Consider the following 23,778-nt stretch of genomic DNA (forward strand, 5'->3'; position numbering starts at 1 on the left):
ACATTCGAAAATGGAGCCATTTGAGAACCGAGCTTTGACTGTATACTGTACATGTGTTATCAAATTTTCTTTATGGAATTATTTTTTTTTAAAAAAAAAACATTATTATATACTGTGACTTACCTTTTGCAATTTTTAATAGTACAGGACTTTCTTAAAACCACAGGAAAGGGGGAAGACACTCATATATTTTTGGTATTGCAAACATATTGGGTAGAACACAGATTTTCCATTCACTTGCTTGACAAGATTGGTGACATTGGCAGGATGGGGGATGTTCTGTTTCAAGAATATTGTTCTGATTCAGTGGGTAAATATTGGGTAGAACACAGATTTTCCATTCACTTGCTTGACAAGATTGGTGACATCGGCAAGATGGGGGATGTTCTGTTTCAAGAATATTATTCTGATTCAGTGGGTAAATATTAGGCTTCATCAGTCCACAAAGTCCCTCAGACGTTAGTTGTTCATTAACTCTTTCGTATAAAAGACTTCACTTCTGTGGATTTGTCACATCCAAAATGGACAGGCATTTTTTTGTCGCTTGGCTGTTTTTTTCTTCACTACAAGTATTTGTGGAACCTGCGGCACCTGAGGTAATTGTCCCTTTTTTTGAATTAGACATGTCTCATTTGTCTTTAGAATATCGGGGAAATGTACATGAATTTGCAATATCCAATTTTTAAAAACTTATTTTCATGTGGGGTTTAGGGTGATGGCACGTAATGGGAAGTCCTTATTCTTGGGCAGCAGATTTCCATGACTACTTTCCCTGACCTTACACTATTCACATCAGTAGACTACTCATGAATTAGATTCCCATCCCCCTCTTTTTATCATGTTACCGAATGCAGTTCGGAAACATGAAAAAAGAGGGGGAGGGGAATCTAATTCATGTATGATTTTAACCTTAATTTAGTTAATACTACAATTGAACTGGTTGTCTTAAATACTGATGGGAGTATATAAACTACTAATTTAATTTATAATAACTGCGTGTTAAGAGTATCTGCTTTGCATGCCAGGGGTTCCAGGTTTTCTAGAGCCTGCCAGTCAGTGTAGGACAACAGTGAGCTAGGTGGACTTATGATCTGACCAGTGGCGAAGTGGAGGGGGCAAATTTTTAGGGCAGGAGCATGAACATCATCTGCCAGAGTGGAAGCCTAATGAATGGACTCTCTCCTTGCTCTGACAACTAAATGAGCTGATGAAATCTTGCTTTATAATAATACATTTGGTGTGGAAGAAGTTTGTCTGAATTCAGAGAATCTTTTCCACTTCTTCTCTAGAATGCCATCGAAATCTACAGCCTGCATGTGGACTGCAAAGTTACCTCACGATATGCCCACACAGTAATCACCAGCAGAGTTGTCAACAGAGCGAATGAATCCAAGGAGGCTCTTTTTGAAGTGGAGTTACCCAAGTCAGCTTTCATCACAAACTTTAGCATGTAAGGCTTTGTAAGCTCATGTCTGGGGCCTCTTAAAAGATAGAGGACTTACTCCAGCCCAGCTATTCTGTGAATGGAAGGGCTTCTTCCAGCTGAGGAAGTGAGTTGCAACCAGTAAGCTGTTCCAGTGCCATCAACTGAACATCCCAATGAGTTGGGAGAGGAGGCAATTTTCACCTTTTAATTTATAAAAGCAGAATCTTACTGAAACTGAATTCACCTTCCCCCAACATCACCTCCCACATGGTTCTGAAGGGTCCCCCCAACTCCAGAGCAGTTTTTTGGGAGGAATAGGTGGGCTACAGAAGAGGACAGGGGCATAAGAGGACATTACCTTTTTCTAATGACTTTAACTGTTCAAAACACTGTTTTTTAAGGACAATAGATGGAAAAACATATCCCGGAATAATCAAGGAGAAGAAATCTGCACAAGATCAGTATGACGCTGCGGTTTCACAAGGACAGAGTGCTGGACTGGTCAAGTAAGCAACTCCCCCCGCTGCTGCCATTGCAGTCATGGGTAAAGCCATAGAGATGATAGAAGTGTATAGGAATATTTGGAAAGTGGTTTACACCAAGTACTTTACTAGACATTGCCACTACTTCGTAGCACCACTGACATCATTCCCCAAAGCTGAAGCGGGTCAAGAAAATGCACACTAGACCAAATGGGTTGATCAAATAATCACACAACAATACCAAAGGGAAAGGCGAAAAGAAATAGTCACCAAACCTGATGTTGTGAGCAAAAATTGTCCCTAAATGCAGGCCAACTGTGATCATTAAGCAAAGCATTAAGGACAAGATGGGTTGGAGCCAAAGTTCTGCTGATTTACTAGGTCTCTTCTGCCTCTGTCTCTCTTGCCTTGCACCTGCTCAGAAGCCTCTGCTAAATGTCAGGTGCCCTCAGTGTAAGCTGTGGCTTGGGACAGCAGCAATGGAAGGGTGGATTGTGAAAATAAAGTGAAGAGACCTTGCGAGAACAGGGCTCCATTTCCCACTGCAGTTTACTGTGTAGCAGCTGTACTGTTTACAACTGTCTCCTCACATCCCAGAAAGGGCTTTCAGGGGCTGCAGAGCAAAGGAGGTGAAAGATTCCATCATGCAAGTGGCATTTTGCTCACACAGTTGCAGATCCAACCCAATATTCTTAGAACCTAAGTCTCAATTCACTCTATCTCCATTTTACAGTCCTAGCAGCATGCCCAAATTATAACATTCTAAAGAGTGTAGATTTGACTAGATTATAATCGATCTAAAAGAGCTATTGGTGGCTTTCATGAAGTAGACCCGCTAAGGGTTATAGACACCATATCAAACACTCACTGGTATTGCATAGTGATGTCACTGAAGTTCAAGTATTTCAAATATGAACTTTACAAATGATAATGTTCAGCTGCATCATGAATTGACTGTTGTTTCCCTGAGACGTTTCCCCCCAGCAAGGATTCTTGGAGACTGTCACTTCTTGAGAGGCTTTTAGTATTCAGAAAAGACACCAGATGTTCTAGAAATGTCATGTCCCAAGTTTTTGGAAGTTCAGCAGCGTCCTATCCACAAGAAGACCAGGGACAGGTAGCTTGCAGAGCTCTTAACATCCCTATTCCGGTGCTCTAGAACAGTCAAATTTCCATGAAACCGTGGTGCTTTGGCTGCTGCTATTTCAGCACTCCATGGATGAATGAAGGAAACCATTGATTCCATTTACCTCTACAAGACAAACTACACCTGTCAGAATTCCCTCTTACACACAACTATTAAAAGTATAAGAGGCCTGCCTTCAACATCTCCACTCCAGTATCAGTGCAAGTATACTACACTACTTCGAAATCCAGTATCACATGAGTTGACTTCTACTCATGTAGTGGGACATCTCATTCTTCTTCTCCCCCTTGCAGGCCCCTTTGCCTTCCAAATCTGTTCTTGAGTGTCCCCATATCTTCTGGAAAAGATTTGTGGGACACAAACAGCATCTGCAGGGGAAGGAGATGAAGGAAACATCTCGTGGCACACGGAAGTCCATTCTGCTAGTGGATGGGCACAACTTAATATCACTCAAGAGTTCATTTCCCAGACAAACTTGAGCATGAGCTGCCAAATTCTTGCATAAAGCCTAAATTCCTCATTTCCCTTCAGATCAACTGGAAGAAAACTAGAACAGTTTCGTGTTTCAGTCAATGTTGCAGCTGCTGCCAAAGTTAACTTTGAACTCACATACGAGGAACTTCTAAAGCGAAAGCTGGGAAAGTACGAACTGCTGATCAAGGTCAAGCCCAAACAACTTGTTAAACACTTTCAGGTAAATTCTTGGAAGAGGCTCTTTCTATAAATGACACCAATTGCTGGCCCCATGTTGTAGCTGAAGGTTATGACTCTGAAGCATCTTTTTATTTTCTTCAGATTGACACCCACATATTTGAACCACAAGGTATAAGTGCATTGGAAACTGAGAGCACTTTCATCACCAATGAACTGAACAATGCTCTAACAAAGGTGCAGAATGAGACAAAGGTATGCATTATAGGGACTACAAGACTTAGCATGCTTTGTAAAAAAAAGAAAAATCACCGGCCCTCCTATTCTAGCTTGACTGATTGTTTGCTTTTGTGGCTCTTATTTAGGCCCACATTTCATTTAAACCAACCATAGATCAACAAAGAAAAACCCCTGGAGTGGATGACACACTGCTCGATGGAGATTTTCTCATACGTTATGATGTTAAAAGGAGTGAGACTGCAGGTGATATACAGGTAAAAAATTACTGAGAATTCAGAGTAATAGGCATCACTTAGCTAAATTCAAGGGGGGGGGCATAGGAAAAGGCCTATTTACAAATTGTATAATCTTAGTTTCAGGCAGCAACCCCTAAACCTTTGTTTGAAAAAGAACCAGAACTGAATTGTAGCATAATCTTCTTCCTGAAATTTAGATATTCCAGTCAGTTTTCTAGGTTCTTTAGTAAGAAAGAGAACAGCAACTTCCTTTAGACAAACAGTTGTTGGCTTCTCATTTTCCTAGTCTTCATGTAGTCTAAGGACATCCCTACAGTAATTTCACCACAGAAAACTAACTGCAAAGGCAAAGGGTCTCTAATCTCAGTTTAAAAGACAAATATTTTGTCTCTAGGAACACAAACCCTGTTGACATACCAGTAAAGCAGGTGTGTTTATCTAAAAGGCTGGTTTAAGCTGCAATCCTATGCTCACTTACCTGGGAGAAAGCCCTGTTGAACTCAATGGGACTTACTTTTCAGTAGACCTATGTAGGTTTCCACTGCTTATTGCTTTGTCTTCAGTTCATCTGCTCAAAAATTTCTAGAAGTCAAGATCCAAGTTTGGGGCAAGGGAGAACTCCAGCAGAGATTTAACATGGCAAAACATGCAGCAAAGCAAAGTGTAAAAATATCAGATGTAAATCCTTAAAATGTGCCATTTTCAGCGAATTCCAAAAAGTCTCCCTTTAAAATGGCCTTCCAAATTTTTCCACTTCCCCTGGCATAGAAAAAGACCACATCTGGTAAATTATAAAAATGGTTTACAGCGGTACCTCGGGTTACAGATGCTTCAGGTTACATACGCTTCAGGTTACAGATGCTTCAAGTTACAGACTCCGCGAACCCAGAAATAGTACCTCGGGTTAAGAACTTTGCTTCATGATGAGAACAGAAATCGTGCGGCGGCGGCACAGCGGCAACGGGAGGCCCCATTAGCTAAAGTGGTACCTCAGGTTAAGAACAGTTTCAGGTTAAGAACGAACCTCCAGAACAAATTAAGTTCTTAACCCAAGGTACCACTGTACTTACAAACTATACTATAAAGCATTCAGAAAAGTTGCAGAGGCAGCAAAATGTAGCTTGTTTACAAAATGCTAAAAGCTCCTAAACCACTTGGCCCTCCAAATGTTTTGGGACTACATTTCCCATCATCCCTGACCACTGGTCCTGTTAGCTGGGGATCATGGGAGTTGTAGGCCAAAAACATCTGGAGGGCCGAGTTTGCCTATGCCTGTCCTAAACTATTGGTATAGGAAAACTTTTGTTTCAGACTCCATACTTGTCTCAAACAAAAGAGGCTGCAGCTCAAAGCTCCTCACACACCCATGTTCACATGTAGACTGAAGGAACGAAAGCTTGGTTACCTATTTCCTACCAGGGTGAGGGGAAGTTATATAGGCTAAACCTGCTGGGACAGGTTACTCTATGACCTTAACCCCTTCATGCATTAATTAGATTCAAGCATGCTAGTTATATGAGGCTGGATTAGCCTACATTTAAAGGGTTGGTTGTACTGCTCATACAGTGGGTTTTTGTGTGCATGATATAGTTGAATTGACATGTGGTCATAAGAAAGCAAGAGCATAAAAAAAACCTGGTGGAGCAAGCCAATGGCCCATGTAGCCTAGCTTTCTGTTCTCACATTGGCCTATGGGAAACCAGGAAGCAGGATTCGAGCAGAAGAACACACTTCCCTCCTGTGGTTTCTGGCATTCAGAAGCTGTGAAGGCAGAAAATAGCCATTGTGGCCATCAATAGACTTATCCTCTATGAATTTGTCTATGAATTTAAATCCTCTTTTAAAAGCATCCAAGGTGGTGGCCATCACAGCTACCAGTGTGAGCAAGTTCCATAGTTTGACTTATTTTATACACTGCTGTGTTGTGATATGAATGTGTAATACCTTAATACCACTCACTTTGTTTTCAGATTGTTAATGGATATTTTGTGCATTATTTTGCACCCAGTCAAATGCCAGCATTTCCCAAAAACGTGGTCTTTGTCATAGACACGAGTGGATCTATGAGTGGGAAGAAAATACGGCAGGTAATGTTTTTCCAAATAGAAAATGTTCTAGTGTTTGTGCCATGCTACGCCAACGGTATGTTAATTACCAGTGACAATAGCAGTATCTCTTTGACAGTCACAATGAATCTTTATGGAGTCTGCTATCCCACAGCAGGACCAAACTGCTCCTCTCTTTGAGATTTGAGAGCTGAGGCACATAAGAACAAGTGTTTTAGCTCCTTAGAGCCTTGCTCATTTACAGTAGTTTGGACTTAGTCCCTGTCCTATTTTTCAAGCCCACTGCCTCCTTGGCTGTTTATGCAAGATAGCCTTTAAAGTAAGGAAAGCAGTATTGTAGGACTGCCAATTCCCAGGGTCCACACATTCCGTTGTTCTCTCATTGGTACAATAGGTTTTTCTGGCTTTTGTAGCACCTCAAGCATCTCCCAGGAAAAGCTAGGCCACATTCTGGAAATCAGTTGGGTCTGTGTGTGCATAAAGCACTGGAGATGCATCACCCCTATTGCTACAACCCTAGAATTGCCTTTCTGGGAGGAATCTCAAGGGGCAAGAGAGGTACAGCAGTGCATGATGTGTAACGACACATTGCCACACCTTCTCTTGACTGCATTTACTTTAGAAGACCAGCAGCAGAGCATGTAAATTCTACTACAGTCTGAAACCAGCCACACAGTACCACCTCATCAAGTAAACTTCCCGGATAAATTGCTTTCTGTCAAGTCAATTTACTGAAGAGAAGGCTACAAGCATGCTGTTTAAAGAGGACATAGTCCCTTGTCTTGTCTTTTTTTTCTAGACCTTAGCAAATGATATTAAAGAGGGATGTTAATGGCCTAGGATGAAATTTAAAATGGGAACCAAATCAGTTACAACACAGACCAAAGCAGTTGTTCTGGGACACACCTTGCCCACAGCAACTTCCACATGCAGGGTCCTTCAACCTGCTTCATGGGCTACATTTTTTCTGCACAAAACCACTTCCATATTGGGGGAAAAAAAGAAAAATACATAGTTGTTTGGCTGCAGTTCTGTGTCCACTTACTGGGGAATAAGTTCCACTAAACACAGGGAGACTTCTATATGAGCAGACATGCCAAGGATTAGGCTGCTAGACCCATACTCTGCAGAAATATTTATTTAAATATAAGTCTAATGTTAAGTTTCTGATTCTGTGACTGGAAATTGCATTGCTTTATTACTTTTTTATAGACAAAAGAGGCAATGAAAAAGATTTTGGAAGACCTTAATCCTGAAGATTACTTTAGCTTAGTTCTCTTTAGTGGAACTGTGAGGTTATGAACTTCATCTTTGTTGCAAGCTACAGAGGACAACGTGGAACGGGCTAAACAACATGTTGAGACCATTTCTGCTGGAGGATGTAAGTTTGTCAACTGAACAGACTTGTCAAGTTTTTCAGCAGAGTTTTAATCAGAAATGCTCACTGCAGTATATTTTAAAAGTCCATACCTAATTCTCAGGTGTTCGGTTTTTCATTCAACAGCTTCTTATTTTTTATGCTCAGAAATATGACCATATTCCTCCTCTATAATTGTTCAGTGTATTAACTCCCATTTGCATACTGTATGTCTAAACTTGCTTGTCTCTTGATTTTTCTTTGTGGACTTAGTGCTATTTTCTTTTCTTTAAGCCCTAGATTTCTACTAGTCTAGGTCTTTTTGCTTTCTTTCCCCATATCCCCAGGGCAACATCTTGCCTTCGATGCAGGAGCAAATGCCCACCAAGGTGCCAAGTCAAGATATTTTGGCACAAGAAATAGAATATCCCACAAGGGCCTCTCCTCCCACCCCAGCAATTAAACATTGCAGTAATAATGCAAGACATGCCAAAGCACTTTATTGAGAACTCAAACAACCCTTAGGCATGAGAAAAGGCCCATCAGAAATCTATAGCATTATCCACCCTAGCGCCTAGTTTCTAGAGCATTTTTCTAAGGCCTGGGTTAAAACTCTGCCAGACCTTGGCAAACTGGAACACACATAAAACATGGGCTGGGTGAAAATAAAGCCTTTATTTATTTATTTAACAGCAACATTAAGATTGAATGAAATTAATTTGCCTGTTTCTCTTAATTCAGTTGTGAAACTATTGACTGTACCCAGTGATTTCAGTAACTTTGCATTTATTTCTTTAGTGTTTGTCTTCTTTGTATGTTCAAAACTCATGGACTGGATTTCACAATATTGCAAATAAGAAATGAAATAACCATTAACTGGCTGCCTTTTCAAGACTGTCTAACTGTTGGGATGGCCCTGACCGTCTCTCTCCCTCCATACCTTTGAAGCCTCCTCACTAGATCTCTGAAGAACAATATAAATCTCTGGTCAAATCCACTGACCTGTTTTCTTTCCCATTACAGCAACAGATATTAATGGTGCTCTTCAGAAGGCAATACACTCACTGGACAAAGACACCACAGCTGAGCTATTGCCAGACCAAAGCATTTCCATGATAATTTTGCTGACAGACGGTCAACCTACTACTGGTGAGTTAGAAACAGCAAAGCCACACATTCTGCTATTATTTTCATTTATATTTTTTATTTTTAATGCATACTTATCAACAATTACTTTAATTAGACATTTTCTGTGTGTGTGTGTGACCCCCTTTTCAAGCTCCTACTTCTCTTTCTCTTCAACAATTGGCATTTTCAAACCTTCCAGTAAAGATTCTCCCAATATCTTTGGATTTGGTTTTTACAAGCCCCTTAAACATTCAACATATCCATACAGTTGACAAAGAGATAATCAAATAAGCAAAAAAGTCTAAACAGAGGGAGGAGGATGCTAAACAGAGAGGAGCTGAAGAATCACACACAGACTGATCCTCAGCAGAACTTTCTTCAAGCAGTTACAGCCTAAGTGGGAACACAGAATATCCTCCAGACATCAGCTTGCTGTATAAGTCTACAAGATTTCCTCATGTTTTATAACTCTCTTTCACACCTTCATTTACTTCGGACTCACTAGATTGTATGACTGCCAGAGGGGGGAAAAACAATATAGCCTTTATCTGGCTACAATATAGTACTCCTGCAGTTTCTCAATAAGAAACAGGAAGTCCTAAATACAAAACATTGTTCTTGGTACAGAAGAAATATGTATTATAGTTGAACACAGATATCCAATATTTGCTTCTGAAAGTTTTTTCTTTAATTGAAAAGTCAGTGGGTGTTTGTAAACTCATTAATGTTTTTTATACTCCCAACATCTGCTTGTTTCTTTCAAAATGCAGCATATTTAATTATTTTATCAGTGGCTGGGGTGTGTTCACATTTTATACCCATATATGACAGGTGAAACAAACATTGATAGGATTCAAAGAAACATACGGGAAGCTAATGAGGGGAAGTACTTCCTCTACTGCCTTGGCTTTGGATTTGACGTCAGCTACACATTTTTGGAGAAGATGGCTTTAGAAAATGGGGGAGTGGCTCGCCGTATATATGAGGACTCAGATGCAGCCTTGCAGCTCCAGGTAGGGGAGAAACAACAATCAAAACATATACATATGTTTTAAATGAAGAATCTCAAAACTGTCTTCAGGTAGGCCAAAATATTTCTCTATGGAAAGGAATTCAGTGTTGTGCTATAAGTTAAAAGGTAGGTAAAGGACCCCTGGATAGTTAAGTCCAGTCAGAGGCGACTATGGGGAACAGCGCTCATCTCACTTTCAGGCCGAGGGAGCTGGCGTTTGTCCACAGACAGCTTTCCAGGTCATGCGGCCAGCATGACTAAACCGCTTCTGGCACAACAGAGCACCATGACAGAAACTCGAGCGCACGAAAACACTGTTTACCTTCCCACTGGAGCGGTACCTATTTATCTACTTGCAACGGTGTGCTTTTGAACTGCTAGGTTGGCAGGAGCTGGGACAGAGCAATGGGAGCTCACCCTGTTGCAGGGATTTGAACCGCCAACCTTCTGATTGGCAAGCCCAAGAGGCTCAGTGGTTTAGACCATGGCGCCACTGCGTCCCTTGTTGTGCTATGGAAAACGTTCCGTCAACACGGAGCCTTCCCCTTTCTGTTTCCTATGCATGCTGTTCTGGGGGCTCTCCTGAGCACCCCAGAGCCAATTTTGGAGGGTGTGGGGGCACACGGAGGAAGGAGAGTGGGGGAGAGTCTCATTGCATTAACAGAAGCATTTGTGCAGGCTTTTGCCAATGGGATTTGTTCCTGTGGTTACCTTTTCTGTCTGTCTCATTCAAGGGCTTTTATCATGAGGTAGCTACGCCTATCCTGAAAGAGATTGAAATGAAGTACCCAGACAATGCCGTACTGGAAATAACTCAGAATAATTTCAAGCTGCTCTTTGATGGCTCTGAAATTGTTGTAGCTGGAAAGCTCGGCAATGACGTTGATGATCTTCCTGTGGAAATTAAGGCTAAAGGAGTAAGTACAGAGGGGGGGGGGAATGGCTTCTTTTGTATGAACAACTTTGGGCTGCATACAATGTTGGGTCCCCAACATTCTGTGATATATCCTGCTTTGAAACTAAAAACTCTGTGTCAGGTATGTCCCCTCAAAGAAGCTCATCAACAATTTTGGCTACCCTAAAAAAAAGCTCAACAACTTTGACCTGAACCTGAGTCTCTTAGGAGTTGGCTACCCCTGCTCTATTCTTTTCCTTTTATGTTTTTTTAAAGTATTTGAAATTCTTTAAAAGAAAAAATCCTTCATCCAAATATCCCAGGGAAGCTCACAATAGAAAAATACGAAATGAGAATACAAAATACATAATAAAACAGATATAAAAACAAACCATTGACGCTCCGTCCCACAAACACATTTAAGAAGCCATAGAAGGTTAATCAGCCAAATGCCTGTTGAAAAGAAACATTTTTGCCTGGCGCCTAAAGATATGCAACCAGGGGCGTAGCAGGGAGGGGGCTGATGGGGCAATCACTCCAGGCACATTGGGGGGGGCTGCTCCAGCCCCCTTCCCTGAGCCAGCCCTGAACTGCTTTGCAAGACCCCTCGGGGAGGGCAGCATGAGGGGGACACTGCAGTCATGCACCCTTGAATCCCAGCCTCTCCACAAAAACATGAGCTCACAATTGTCTTCTTTCTATTGTTTTATTCATCATTTGTTCATTTTATGAATGCAATAGATGCCTACTCTTCTCTCTCCCCTCCAATTTTAAAAGTTTGCTTAAATAGGTTTTCCCCTCTAATATCAGTTTGTGTAGAAAACAGTATTTGTTGCTTATTCAGTGGTACCTTGGGTTAAGTACCTAATTCGTTCCAGAGGTCCGTTCTTAACCCGAAACTGTTCTTAACCTGAAGCACCACTTTAGCTAATGGGGCCTCCTGCTGCTGCTGCGCCGCCGGAGCACGATTTCTGTTCTCATCCTGAAGCAAAGTTCTTAACCCAAGGTACTATTTCTGGGTTAGCGGAGTCTGTAACCTGAAGCATATGTAACCTGAAGTGTATGTAACCCGAGGTACCACTGTATTCAGATTGAGTGTTACTTTGAATAACTTGCACTCCCCGCTTGCTTTCCAGCATGCCAGTGAACTTACTCTTAAAGAAGAGGCAAATATAAGAGAAAAGGAGCAAGTATTTCAGCATCAGAAATACATCTTCGGAAATTTCATTGAGAGATTATGGGCCTACTTGACAATTCAACAGCTACTAGAAAAATCGTAAGCTAATAATAGTGTGGCAAGCTACCCCAATCTCCAAGCAGTGTGAGATTACAGGGGTTCTGTGTGCTTATCTAGGGTTCATGCTTCCCTTGGAATGAGACTGTGGTGTCTTTATGATACAGTCATACCTTGGTTGTCAAATGGAATCAGTTCCAGAAATCTGTTCGACTTCTGAAAACGTTCAACAACCAAAGTACAGCTTCCAGTTGGCTGCAGGAGCATCCTGAACTCAATCGAACGCCACGTCAGATGTTCAGGTTCCAAAGAACGTCGCAAACCAGAACACTCACTTCTGGGCTTGCAGCGTTTGGGAGCCAAAACATTCGGCTACAGAAGCGTTCAGGATCCAAGGTATGACTGTATATGGTTTATTTACACATACATACAAACACAGCCTCTGATGGAGGGGTTCACAGCATTAACTCCTCAAGAGGATTATTCTTCTCCTATAGCCACAACCTTGGATCCCAACAGAAATCAGGCATGGCTCTCTCTCTCTCTGGCTACCCGGCCCACAGCTTTGCTTCCAGATTCTAGCTCCCATAACTTAACTCCCAACCCTGGCCTTTATCTTTCTAACTACCAGCAAGTTGGGGGGGGCACCCATTTGCTATCTGGCACATATCCACTTCTTTTGTTACCTTAACAGTCCATGACCTCACCAGGAAGCTAGCCTGGCTATTCCAGGAATTTGAATCCTTGATTCATTTTTAACACTTGCTGGATCCAGGGATTAGAAGGGTCTTGGCATACAGCCTACTCCCTCGCAACTCATAACACAATGTAAAGTGAGTAATAGTTGCTTAGTGACTTGAGAAACACTTCCTTCTGCAAGATCTAGGCTCATGCTGATAATCCCTTGGCTTTCATTATTGCAATCACATCCACACCATATATTAAAAATTGATATTTTATTGAAATTCTTTCAACTACAAAGCAATAAAGTGGTGCGAAAAGGGAAAAAAGAACAAAGAACACACAACTGTGTAAAGGAGGGGGGGGAATTATATGAATATTTACAAAAATACTCTAACCCATACATTCTTTTATATATTTGATATTGTTATCCTAATACTAATGTAAATATATATTTAAGGCTCATAGGTTCCTCAACAGAATCCCAGGAATATAGTTTGTTATAGCTTCTTGGAATTGTGAGGAAAATTACATTCACAGAATTCTTTGGGAGAAGCCATGACTGTATAAATGTGGGTGTTGTTCTGTGTGTGCAGTTATCTAGTTGGATACAAGCCAGCATTCCTAACATAAAACCCAATGCGTATACGTAAGTCTCTGTATTTTGTTTCACTGCATCATGTGTAGCAATCAGACAGTGCAGATTTTGCCTCTGTATCCTAGTGCTTCAGCTGATGGAAAACAGCAGGAAAACCTGGAAGCTCAAGTTTTGAACATCTCCTTGAACTTTGGATTTGTTACTCCCCTCACTTCCATGGTGGTCACCAAACCTGATGCTCAAGAGGTGGCAAACAAGCCTACAGAGGCAGGTAAATCAGAACAAATTGCTCCCATGTCAAACTGAAGTGATTAAAACAGTTTGCACATGCATTTATCTTTTGAATCTTGAGTTCAGTGCTAGAAGAATGAGTTGAGAGCTCTGTTTATGTGGGTGTGTTGGGAGAGTGATAAAACAGTCAGATAGAAGGATAACTATTGAGACAAGGATAATGTGAAGAAAGGTGAAGTCACTGATGTGATAGCACTGGTATCTTACTGGTGCTGAATATACCTTTCATAGAATCATAGAACTGTAGAGTTGGAAGGGATGCCAGAAAGCACAAAGAAAGCAAAACATCTAACCTATGTTTAAAAACTTCCAATGAAGGAAAGTCAACCACTTTCCAAGGGAGTCCATTCCAATGCTGTCAGAAATTCTTCCTGATGTTTATTTGGAATCTCCTTTATTGTCATTTGAATCCATTGGTTCATTGGTTTCTGGAGCTGCAGAAAACAAGCTTGCTCCATCTTCCACGTGACAGCCCTTCAGATAGTTGAAAATGGCTGTCAAATCACCTCTTAGTCTTCTCTTCTCCCGTCTTAACACCCAATAGCCTCAATCATTTCTCATAAGGCTTGGTGGCCAGACCTTTGATCATCTTGGTTACCCTCCTCTGCACATGTTCCAGCTTGCCAATATCCTTCTTAAACTGTGATGCCCAGAACTGGACAGAGGACTCCAGGTGTGGTCTGACCAAGGCAGAATAGAGTAAGACTATTACTTCCCCTTGGGGACACAGGTGGCGCTGTGGGTTAAACCACAGAGCCTAGGACTTGCCGATCGGAAGGTCGGCGGTTTGAATCCCCACGACGGGGTGAGCTCCCATTGCTCAGTCCCTGCTCCTGCCAACCTAGCAGATCAAAAAGCACGTCAAAGTGCAAGTAGATAAATAGGTACTACTCCGGTGGGAAGGTGGGAAGGTAAAGGGCTTTTCTGTGCGCTGCTCTGGTTCGCCAGAAGCGGCTTAGTCATGCTGGCCACATGACCCGGAAGCTGTACGCCGGCTCCCTCGGCCAATAAAGCGAGATGAGCGCTGCAACCCCAAAGATGGTCACAACTGGACCTAATGGTCAGGGGTCCCTTTACCTTTATTACTTCCCTTGGTCTGACAATAGAAAATAGTGTGAAATGCTTAGAATGATATAATAGGCAGACTCTTTGGCATTATTCCTGATCTGGTTTGTGGTTTTCAGCAATAGAATTTGGTGAGTGATTGTCTGTTAAGTCATACTGAGACCCATTAAAATCCAATAACTTCAGTAATAAGTAACTTAAGTCTATTTATTTCTATGAATCTAGAATGAGTATGAGGAACGTTGGTGACATATCTTTTCTGGTTTCCACTGAGCAATTTATGTACGCCAAAACTGTGAAATCGTACTATTGTTGTGAAATAGTTTTCTCAAAAAGGTCAATCGAGAAAGGTGACAGATTAGCACACATTACTTCCCAATAGCACCAAAAGGCTATGGCATAATTCAGTAGGGGCAAACACAGGAGAAATAAAAATTGAGATGGAGCTTACAGTCCATTAAAGCTGTCTTTGTTTCTTTGACCAGATAATGAGAATGTAAACACTGTTGCAGATCGAATGTTTGGTATGTAATCTAATTCAACAATTAAATACCAGTAACTTATTCCTAAGAATTTCTATACTGTGAGAAAAATGATCTAACCATGAGACTCTCTCATAGGCATGAAGAAAGCTTCTAGAATCGTAGGAGGTAGCGATCCTCTTGACAACTCCGGGAGTTATGGTATGAAATCTTCACGAATTTACTGCTACAGCTCCACAGTCTGTTTTCTGGAGTGTTGAGAACTGAGGCACTTATCTCTCTCCTGTACAGAAGTTGCAGAGTCACTAAAAATCCGCCAACAGCAATGCTGAAGTCATATGGGGTTAGAGTGGCTCTGTTTCTCTCTGGAGCCAGAAGGAGGGTTTCTCTTCGTGTGCCATTGGACACAGCCATGTGAAGTTGGACACACAATGTGTGCAGGTGGAAAAAGGAGGGGAGGGAACTAGAAGGATTATATTTATGTCAGGGATAGTATGGACACAAATTGTATTAGGGTACAATGTGCTTTGCTTCCATACTTACGCATCTTGAAACACTTCCTTCTTTTTCAGTAAGAACATCTTGGTCAGCACAAATAGATACCAGTTTCAATTTCCATCCACAATATCTTCTACCCGATATTCAAGATACCAGTAATGCTCCATCACATTCTTGTATGGTTTAGGCTTATCTTGCCCTCTGTGTTCCTTCTTCTGCAGCCATTGTAAAATAGTTGGTCCCTGGGAGCCAATAGTGGCATATTATAATGGACGTAAAAATTACAGCTTTCTGTTTCCACAGATGGTTGGGCCCGCCTCGTACTTTTAAGTACAGGACTCTCTGTGCCAGTGCTATGGGTTTGGCCCCAAGTATGCAGACAGGACAACATTAGTGTTCTTGTAATTTGGTGATTGCAAAGAATTGGACCTTTCCTCTCAAATCAATGGAGTATACACTCTTAGCACACTCAATGCACAATATTTAAGAATTAAAGATTATTTGTTTTTTTTTGTTTTCTTGGAGCAGTGCTACACTCACCATTTTCCTCTCCCTGCTCCCCACAGGTGGGTATATGCAAGGCAGAGGAAAACTACCACTAATTCAATAATCCCTTTTCTCTTTCTTAATCTCATGGTCATGGGTTTGAGCCCTGTGTTGGGCAAAAGATTCCTGCTTTGCAGAGCGTTGGACTAGATGACCCTTGGGGTCCCTTCCAACTCTATGATTCTATGATTAATCAGTTTTGTGAGACTTTGGTTTTTGTGTAATTTTCTTAGTCGCAACTTGAGGCAGAGATAGCCTTGGGAAAGATTGAAAGTGGGGAGGGTCTCTATATGGGGTCCTGAGGTCCTTGCTTCCAACTACAGCTTCCAGGTTTTTGCTTTCCCTTCATGGGTAAGGGATTGTGAATAGCTGCTTTATAATTGGCTTAGCGTTGCTTCCTCATGACAGGTTATTGAGTATTCATCCTCATTTGTTTGCAGAATGTTTTCAGGAAGGTTATATAATGGCTCTGGTTTATTGAAGATTTATTCTGATTTGTTTGCAGGGAGGTTGCGCAGTGCTGCATCAAACATTTGTTATCTCACAATTTCCAGTGCTTTTTCATGCCACATTCTTTATTGCAAAAAGTCTCTCTCTGTGTCCAAGAGCATCAAATATGCTTTAGTTGTGCAACCTGAATTTGTCAGTGTGAAATTGCATGACACCCACAAAATTTTAAGTGTCCTGTTCAGTGTTCTTGGGAAAGGAGGAATGCTTATTTTTTCCCCCTTGAGAATAAATATGCATGAAGCTGCCAGTGTTCACTTTCTGAGTGTTTTTGCCTGGCAAGATTTTGCCCTGTTTCAGGGACATCAAGTGGCATTTCTCCTAGATGAATCTTTCAGCCAAATGAAGTTGGCAATTGATATACAGTATTTAAAAGCCACTTGGCAGTATTGTTTGCTGCATAGTGATTGTGATTTAAAAAATATATTAGGAAAAAAATTTAGGGGTAGCAATGTGTCCCTATACCTTAAGTGGGACATGTTAAATAAAAAATAAGAATCCTGCTAAATAAAAAAATACGAATCCTGTTAAATAAAAAGTAAGAAAAACAAAAACAAAAAACAGAACCCCAGTCCATATGACCAGTGATGAGACATGATGGGAATCATAATCCAAAATCTCTGGAGGACACCAGGTTATGGAAGGTTGATCTAGTACCTATGCAGTATAACAGCAGAAAATTAACAATTTATATATTTTTGGGTTATTTAGATTATGCGGATTATTCATACAGGTTGCTGGGGGGACACCCTGGTGAGTAATTCTCACTTTATTCTCTATTAATATATTTTCCCCTCCATGAGGTCTTTCTGATATGGGTACATGTATTTGGAATCCCATTGGTAAGGTGGAGGGGAGCAGCTTACAAGACTAAGTGGGGAAATGTTTGGTGAGGAACAGGTTAAGCAGCACCCAGGCCACTCCTCAGAACAAATTCAATCCCCCAGCATCCCCAGGTGGGACTTAGAAGGACTTCTGCCTGGAACCCTGGAGAACATCTGCAGTCAGTGTAGACAGTCCTGAGACAGATAGATCAATGGTCTGACTCAGTATAAAGCAGCTCCTCTCTTCCTAAATTCGCAGCCTTCTGAGGTTGCTGTTCTTTTTTATATAAAAAAAACCCCACAGACAACCTTTTCAGGTTTGTTAAGAGTGTGTGTGTAATATGTAGCATGTGTGATTTGGGAATTGAGAAAACTCAAGGTGTCACCTTCCTTAGTGCTTGTCCTGTCTCTATCGCTTAATTTTAAGTCCACTCTACGAGGGCTTTGTCAAATGTGAGCAGGATAACTTTGGGCCACCAGCCACCATTTGGAATCAATATGGAAGACCCAAATGCAGTTTTGGCATGACTTCACTGAAGGTTTGGCAAGAAAGCTCCAAACTCACAAATTTCACTATCCTTTTGAAAATGACAATATTTTTTGGTTTCTACTGATTCCTAGGCAACGCTCAGTCTCTCCCAGACGCTGTTAATGAGTATCCAAGTTTCATTCTTCAACTGACTCATGAAAAAAATCCCATTTGTTTAAATATCAATGGACAGTTGCAAACACCCATAATCCTGCTAACTGATACAGACAAAGGTAAGCCTTCTAATGTAAGCTGCTGTCAACTCCCCAACTTTCATGTCAAGCATTTTGGTTGTTTCCAGAAATCTGTGTGAGTGCATTTTATTTGACAATGAAATACATCAAAACTACTGACCAGGGAATTCTCAACACTATTGGTCTTGTAGAGCTTACACTGAAAAATGTTGTGACATGGTTTTCTGTTGCTAATATCATGCATTAGTCAGAATACGTGGTTTTACATGTCACATTCCAATTGTTCAAAGTGTTTCACATATTTCATTGTAGGAATCCTTCCTGCACATTGACTCAAATGTCTCACTTTTTAATATTTTTATTTATTCCTATTTATTATGATTTTGTGGTCCGTAGGTCAAAATAGCACTATTTGTTTTAAAAGTTGAAGGTCCAACTTCATAATTTACTTGCATGCCAAGGTACCCAAACCACAAAGTTCCCAGGAGATCAATAAATCACTCTGACACAGAATATTTGGTTTATGGGTTCAAATAGGCCACAACTTTATTGGTTACAGATGTGAGTGGTTTGGCTTAGGCATTGAGGTGAAGCCAGGCTACATCTTGACTCCTGCCCATGCAGGGAGTCCACGGAAGGATAAACCACCGACAGGAGGTGCCCTATAACTTATGTCAGATAGCGGCACCCCGAGGGGTCCCCGTAGGCTGTGACATGGCCCTAGCCCATGTCTAGGCTTCTGACAGTATTCACACCCCGGATCCCTTTAACAGGCGACCCTTACTGAGGAGGGGCAGGTGAAGCAACAACCTCCCCTCCAACCAAACAAAGGCTTACCCAGTGCCTAACCTCAATAAAGTTGTGACAATAGCTACTAGGTAGGCAAAAACCAAATGGCCATGCCAATTTGCCACACAATTTGCAACTCTGGAGTTGTGGCACTCATCTCGCTTTATTGGCCAAGGGAGCCGGCGTACAGTTTCCGGGTCATGTGGCCAGCATGACTAAGCCGCTTCTGGCAAACCAGAGCAGCGCACGGAAATGCTGTGTACCTTCCTGCCGGAGTGGTACCTATTTATCTACTTGCACTTTGACGTGCTTTTGAACTGCTAGGTTGCCAGGAGCAGGGACCGAGCAACGGGAGCTCACCCCGTTGCGGAGATTTGAACCGCCGACCTTCTGATCAGCAAGTTCTAGGCTTGGAGAGATGAATAGATAGCTATAAATACAGGCTAGTTGCGTCATCTGGTTCTCGCTGTAGCCCTTGCAATTCTGGTCAGTTGTGTGATTTCAGTAGGCATTTGAAAAAGGGGACTAGAAATGGTGGTAACACATGGATTTTGTTGCTCTTGAGCTTATATCACAGTTTTATTTATATTAAAATGTTGCTTAGTAAACAACAATATGTTTCTTGTATATGATCCTCATATTTATTTTGACTAATATATTTTCAGGGATCCAAATGACTGGTAAGCTTGGAGAAAACAGAAAGTTTGTGGAGTTCAATGTAATCTATCAGACACCCAATGTGCAAATCAACGTGTCAATGGGAGAAATTATACTGAATGATCAGGGCAATGTGAGCTCTTTCCCATGGACAAAGAATGCAACTTTAACAACTAGAGGGTAAAATTTGATATTTTCAGTTTCTTTTCAGTGTTGGTTGGTTTGACTTTGAGGCTATACCTAATGCTACTTTTACATTCTTGAACTCCTAAGCTTACATAATTTTTCAAAGCGCAAGCCGAACTGTTCATGCATCCAAATAACAGCATTAATGTGAAATTCAGTGGATTCCCTTACCTTGGGACTTTAAAAAATATTGGTTTTCTCTTTGAACAAAGCATTTTAATTTCCTATGAATTGAGGTAGAAGCTTCATAATATATGTTAGCTTAGACTGGCGAGAAGCAGTTAGTTGGCCAGAAAATAATGAAATTAACTCAGTGGGTCCAGGAGGACTCCCCTGTGAAGCACCTAAGGGCCCTGTTCCTGACACTCACCATCTGCCCTAGGGTAGGGCCTGACAGACCTCATAAGGACTGTTGCTGCTGCTACTGCCTGGGACAGGGGTCCTCAAACTTTTTAAACAGGGGGCCAGTTCACTGTCCCTCAAACACTGTTGGGGACCAGACTATAGTTTGAAAAAAATATGAACAAATTCCTATGCACACTGCACATATTTTATTTGTGGTGCTCAAAAAAAGGAAAAACAATACAATATTTAAAAGGAAAAATGATTTTAATCAACATAAACTTATAAGTATTTCAGTGGGAAGTATGGGCCTGCTTTTGGCTAATGAGATGGTCAATATCCGGCTCCATATTGGTCACTGCTCGTTGTAGCAAGTGATGCAAGATTACCAAAGAGTCTTCCCCTGGTCTTACTAAGCTTCATGAAGAAGGGGGAAATACCTCACAATGTGGAGACAATTGTCTATGTTGAGTATAACCTTGTTTGATTTCTTGTGATGTTCAGTTTTCTTGTTTGCTACTTCACAAAATACTAATAAACTGCCGCACTGAGGGGGAGGGGAGAGAAATGAGAACGGCGCCTCGGCTGAGGTAAAAGTAAAAGCCGTCCCTCCCAGCGCAGGCTAGGCTTGGCCCACCCCAGTCTCCCTCACCTCGGAGTGCGGCCACCACAAGCCCAGCCAAGCTTGTGGTAACACTGTAGTGATACAACTCTACAAACATTTGACATACTATAGTAATAATGTATATATTTCTATATATTAATATTTATTCATTTATTTCAACATGTATATATTTAGAAATAACAGCATCACTTCCTTCCTAGGTTGAGCTTTCTTATTGAAAAGGAAAGGAGTCTTTCACTATCAGGACCAGATGGTATCACAATACAAGTTTACTATATGAAGAACCCTCTTAATTTCCTTGGATTGCACTTCAAGAATAGTGAACTTTTTTCTAACAACATTGTTGGACTTTTTGGTATGTATTCAGATTTTGCAATGAGGTAGCAATCCTCATGCTATTTACCAGTAAGCTTGGTTTTGATGTAGCACTATAACTTAACACTGTATACCTTATATCCTTGGAACAACTCTGAAAGGAAATGAGCATGAATGTCTCTACATTTCAGATGGAGTGGGGATGAGAAGGGGAGCCCTGATTTAGTGGCTTTCCTAAGTCAGCTAGTCAGTTCATGACACCTTAAGTTATGTTTAACTGGCAACTGTCTAGTTCACAGCCCAATCTCTCCGTCACTACACCAATACTTGTGAGAATTGGGGTGGTGCGGCTACATGATTGTCAGGAGAGCCACCGAAGATCTTCCTCAGTTTCCAGGCCCAACCTGAAGTTCTTACTCCTATCTTTGGAGAGGGAACCCATGTCAGGCTCTTGGCCATGGCTGCCTCCTCCCTGGGGCTCACCGTTCCTCACGTCCAAGGCAGCTCCACCTCAGAAAAGTGGACAAGTGTTGAATAAATGTCTAGAGAAAACTTGGAGAATGAATTCAAAACCACTGAGTTTATTGTTTTATGAGTAAAACTATCTGCTCCTGTTTAATTATTTTTTATTATTCATAGTAGACGCAAGTGTACTTCAGTCCATACATTTTGTTTGCTACAGGCCTGTCAAAGGCCACAGTGAGCTCCCAAACAAAAATTACTTCCATCAAGATAAATTCTAGAGTAGACAGTAGTCAACTATATCCTACAATCAAGCAGGAATTAGCCTTTCTCGGGAGTGGGGGGGACATGTGTTGCAGCTGCTCCAGCATAGCTTTGAGAACTGCAGTTATTTTCCTGTGTTTTTATTTGTGTTCCCCAGGTCAGTTTTATTCTAATGAAAGTCTTCAGATACACAGCAATAGAACGAAGACACTGACTGTACGAGAACAATCATATAGTTTCACAAGGTAAAAGGCACAGAAAAACACTCATTGTAGACCTTGTTTTGGGCAGTGCTTTGAAAGTTATTTTGGAGATATATCGGCAAACACACTTTCAGCTGAGCCAGATTTTATATAACATCATGGGTCGGGAAGGTAGGTATGGCTTGCCTAAAATGGCCTGGCAGGTCAAATAAGGAGGCCTGACGTCCATAGACCGGGCATTTCTCACCACATACCCTACACTGTTCTTCAGTTTGGGAGGGCCCGGTATTTTACATGAAGAATGATTAAAGTGGTAATAAAATATAGTAAATTGGAAGTGTTTCTCTGCAAACGCAGCTCAGAACAGTGTTGCTATGAATTTTCATATCAGGAAAGTATTTGTGGCCCTTTAGGACCCGCAAGGAATAACCCACATCTTTCCTATGAACATTAAAAAACTTATTTTATGCTTGAAATGCAACTTTCCCCCCACTCAAAAATTTTGAGTCATCCCCATGCCTTTCAGGTCTTCAGCACATTCAGTAACCTCCCCTTTGTTACTAGCTTTCCTCGGCCAGTTCCCCCAGTCTTTGCCTAGAAAAAAAAGTTACACTTTGTGAAGGAGCGGGGGGTTAACATCAATGGGGAGGGCTTATTGAGTCCTTGGACCCAATGTCATGCCAACCCTTACCTTGCCTGCTGCTGTCAAGAAAGATTTGGCCTGGTTTTATCCCATCACCATTGTGCAGTCTTCTTGTTTTGCTGCTCTCATGGGTCACATAATGCGCCTGCCTGGGCAAATGAATTTTGCTAGGCAGTTCTCCAACCAACCAATATTTTCAAAAATGCATATATTAGGGGGAAATGTGCATACAAATGTTAGTGAAAATGACATACAGAATGCATTATATTAGAGGAAATTATATTAGAGGAAATTGTTCATTAGTAAAAAAACACATCCCAAAATGTGTTTATTAGGAGAAATTTGCATTGAATGTTGATGAATCTTCATGAGGATTTTTCATTTTTATACTGTGAATTGCTGCACAAATGTGGAGGGCTGAATTTAAGATGGAAAAAAATGAGAAATGGAGATAAGTGAAACTGGCAGATCCTTTCATTCCTAGCTCTTCCCATTTGCAAAGGAAAGGTTTTTGCTAGCAAAAATTGGGGGAAAGGCTGTAAATGCAGTTACATTAAAACAAAAATCATTTGCAGGGGAGTAACTGAGAAGACCATATGGCTTTCAAGGGGGCTTTTACTTTCAATGGGAACTCATTGATTTTTTTTCTTTCATTTTAAAGGCAAAACAAGAAAGATTACAGGATTGAACAGGGAGCCAATGTCAATTTTACCTGCTGGTCACTGGATATAACTCCTTGAAGAACAGCATTTAAAGCAGTAAAAATGTCCATCTTTTGTATTAAGTGTAACTATTACATTTCATTTCAGTGATAACTATTAAAATTGTAAAGGGATGTTTGTCCTCTGTTTCATCATATTTCAAACTGTAGCGACCCTTGACAAGTGTGGGAGGTTGTAGCAGCATGCAATACTTTCTTAAATGTTGATTTAAGGGCCAATATCTATTGGAAGCCACAATCTCTTGATTGGGAAATATTAATTTTTGGAGGGAGGCTTAGGTGACAACTGGAGTGCCTGTGTAACTTACTCAATTTCTGATTATGTAAGCCCCAGCATTACCTAACTCATGTTCAGTAACATGACAAGTTCAGTAATATTGCTGAGTTCAGTAACATGACAAGTCAATAACATGACAGCATCACCCTTTGTGGCCCCATGCTCTTTTTTCACCCCTTGCATTTGAAAGCAGTGGATTATGTGC

The 23,778-nt window shown here is 41.2% G+C and overlaps 1 protein-coding gene across 1 annotated transcript; it reads left to right on the plus strand.

Moving 5' to 3' along the window:
• Positions 1-506: 506 nt before the first annotated feature.
• On the plus strand, positions 507-23,410 carry LOC308471393 (inter-alpha-trypsin inhibitor heavy chain H4-like). Its single transcript, XM_080995369.1, is given in 23 exon segments — positions 507-596; positions 1,290-1,450; positions 1,828-1,932; positions 3,587-3,749; positions 3,851-3,961; positions 4,072-4,200; positions 6,153-6,269; positions 7,461-7,547; positions 7,551-7,629; positions 8,629-8,754; positions 9,565-9,746; positions 10,480-10,662; positions 11,777-11,916; positions 13,279-13,424; positions 14,995-15,033; positions 15,130-15,192; positions 15,564-15,644; positions 17,254-17,295; positions 17,988-18,128; positions 19,544-19,715; positions 20,889-21,043; positions 21,887-21,974; positions 23,237-23,410. Coding segments are annotated over 23 exon segments (2,664 nt in total). The 5' UTR covers positions 507-521; the 3' UTR covers positions 23,316-23,410.
• The last annotated feature ends 368 nt before the right edge of the window (positions 23,411-23,778 follow it).

Source organism: Podarcis pityusensis (assembly GCF_964106645.2).
Source record: "Podarcis pityusensis genome assembly, chromosome: 2".
NCBI classification, from domain to species: Eukaryota; Metazoa; Chordata; class Lepidosauria; order Squamata; family Lacertidae; genus Podarcis; species Podarcis pityusensis.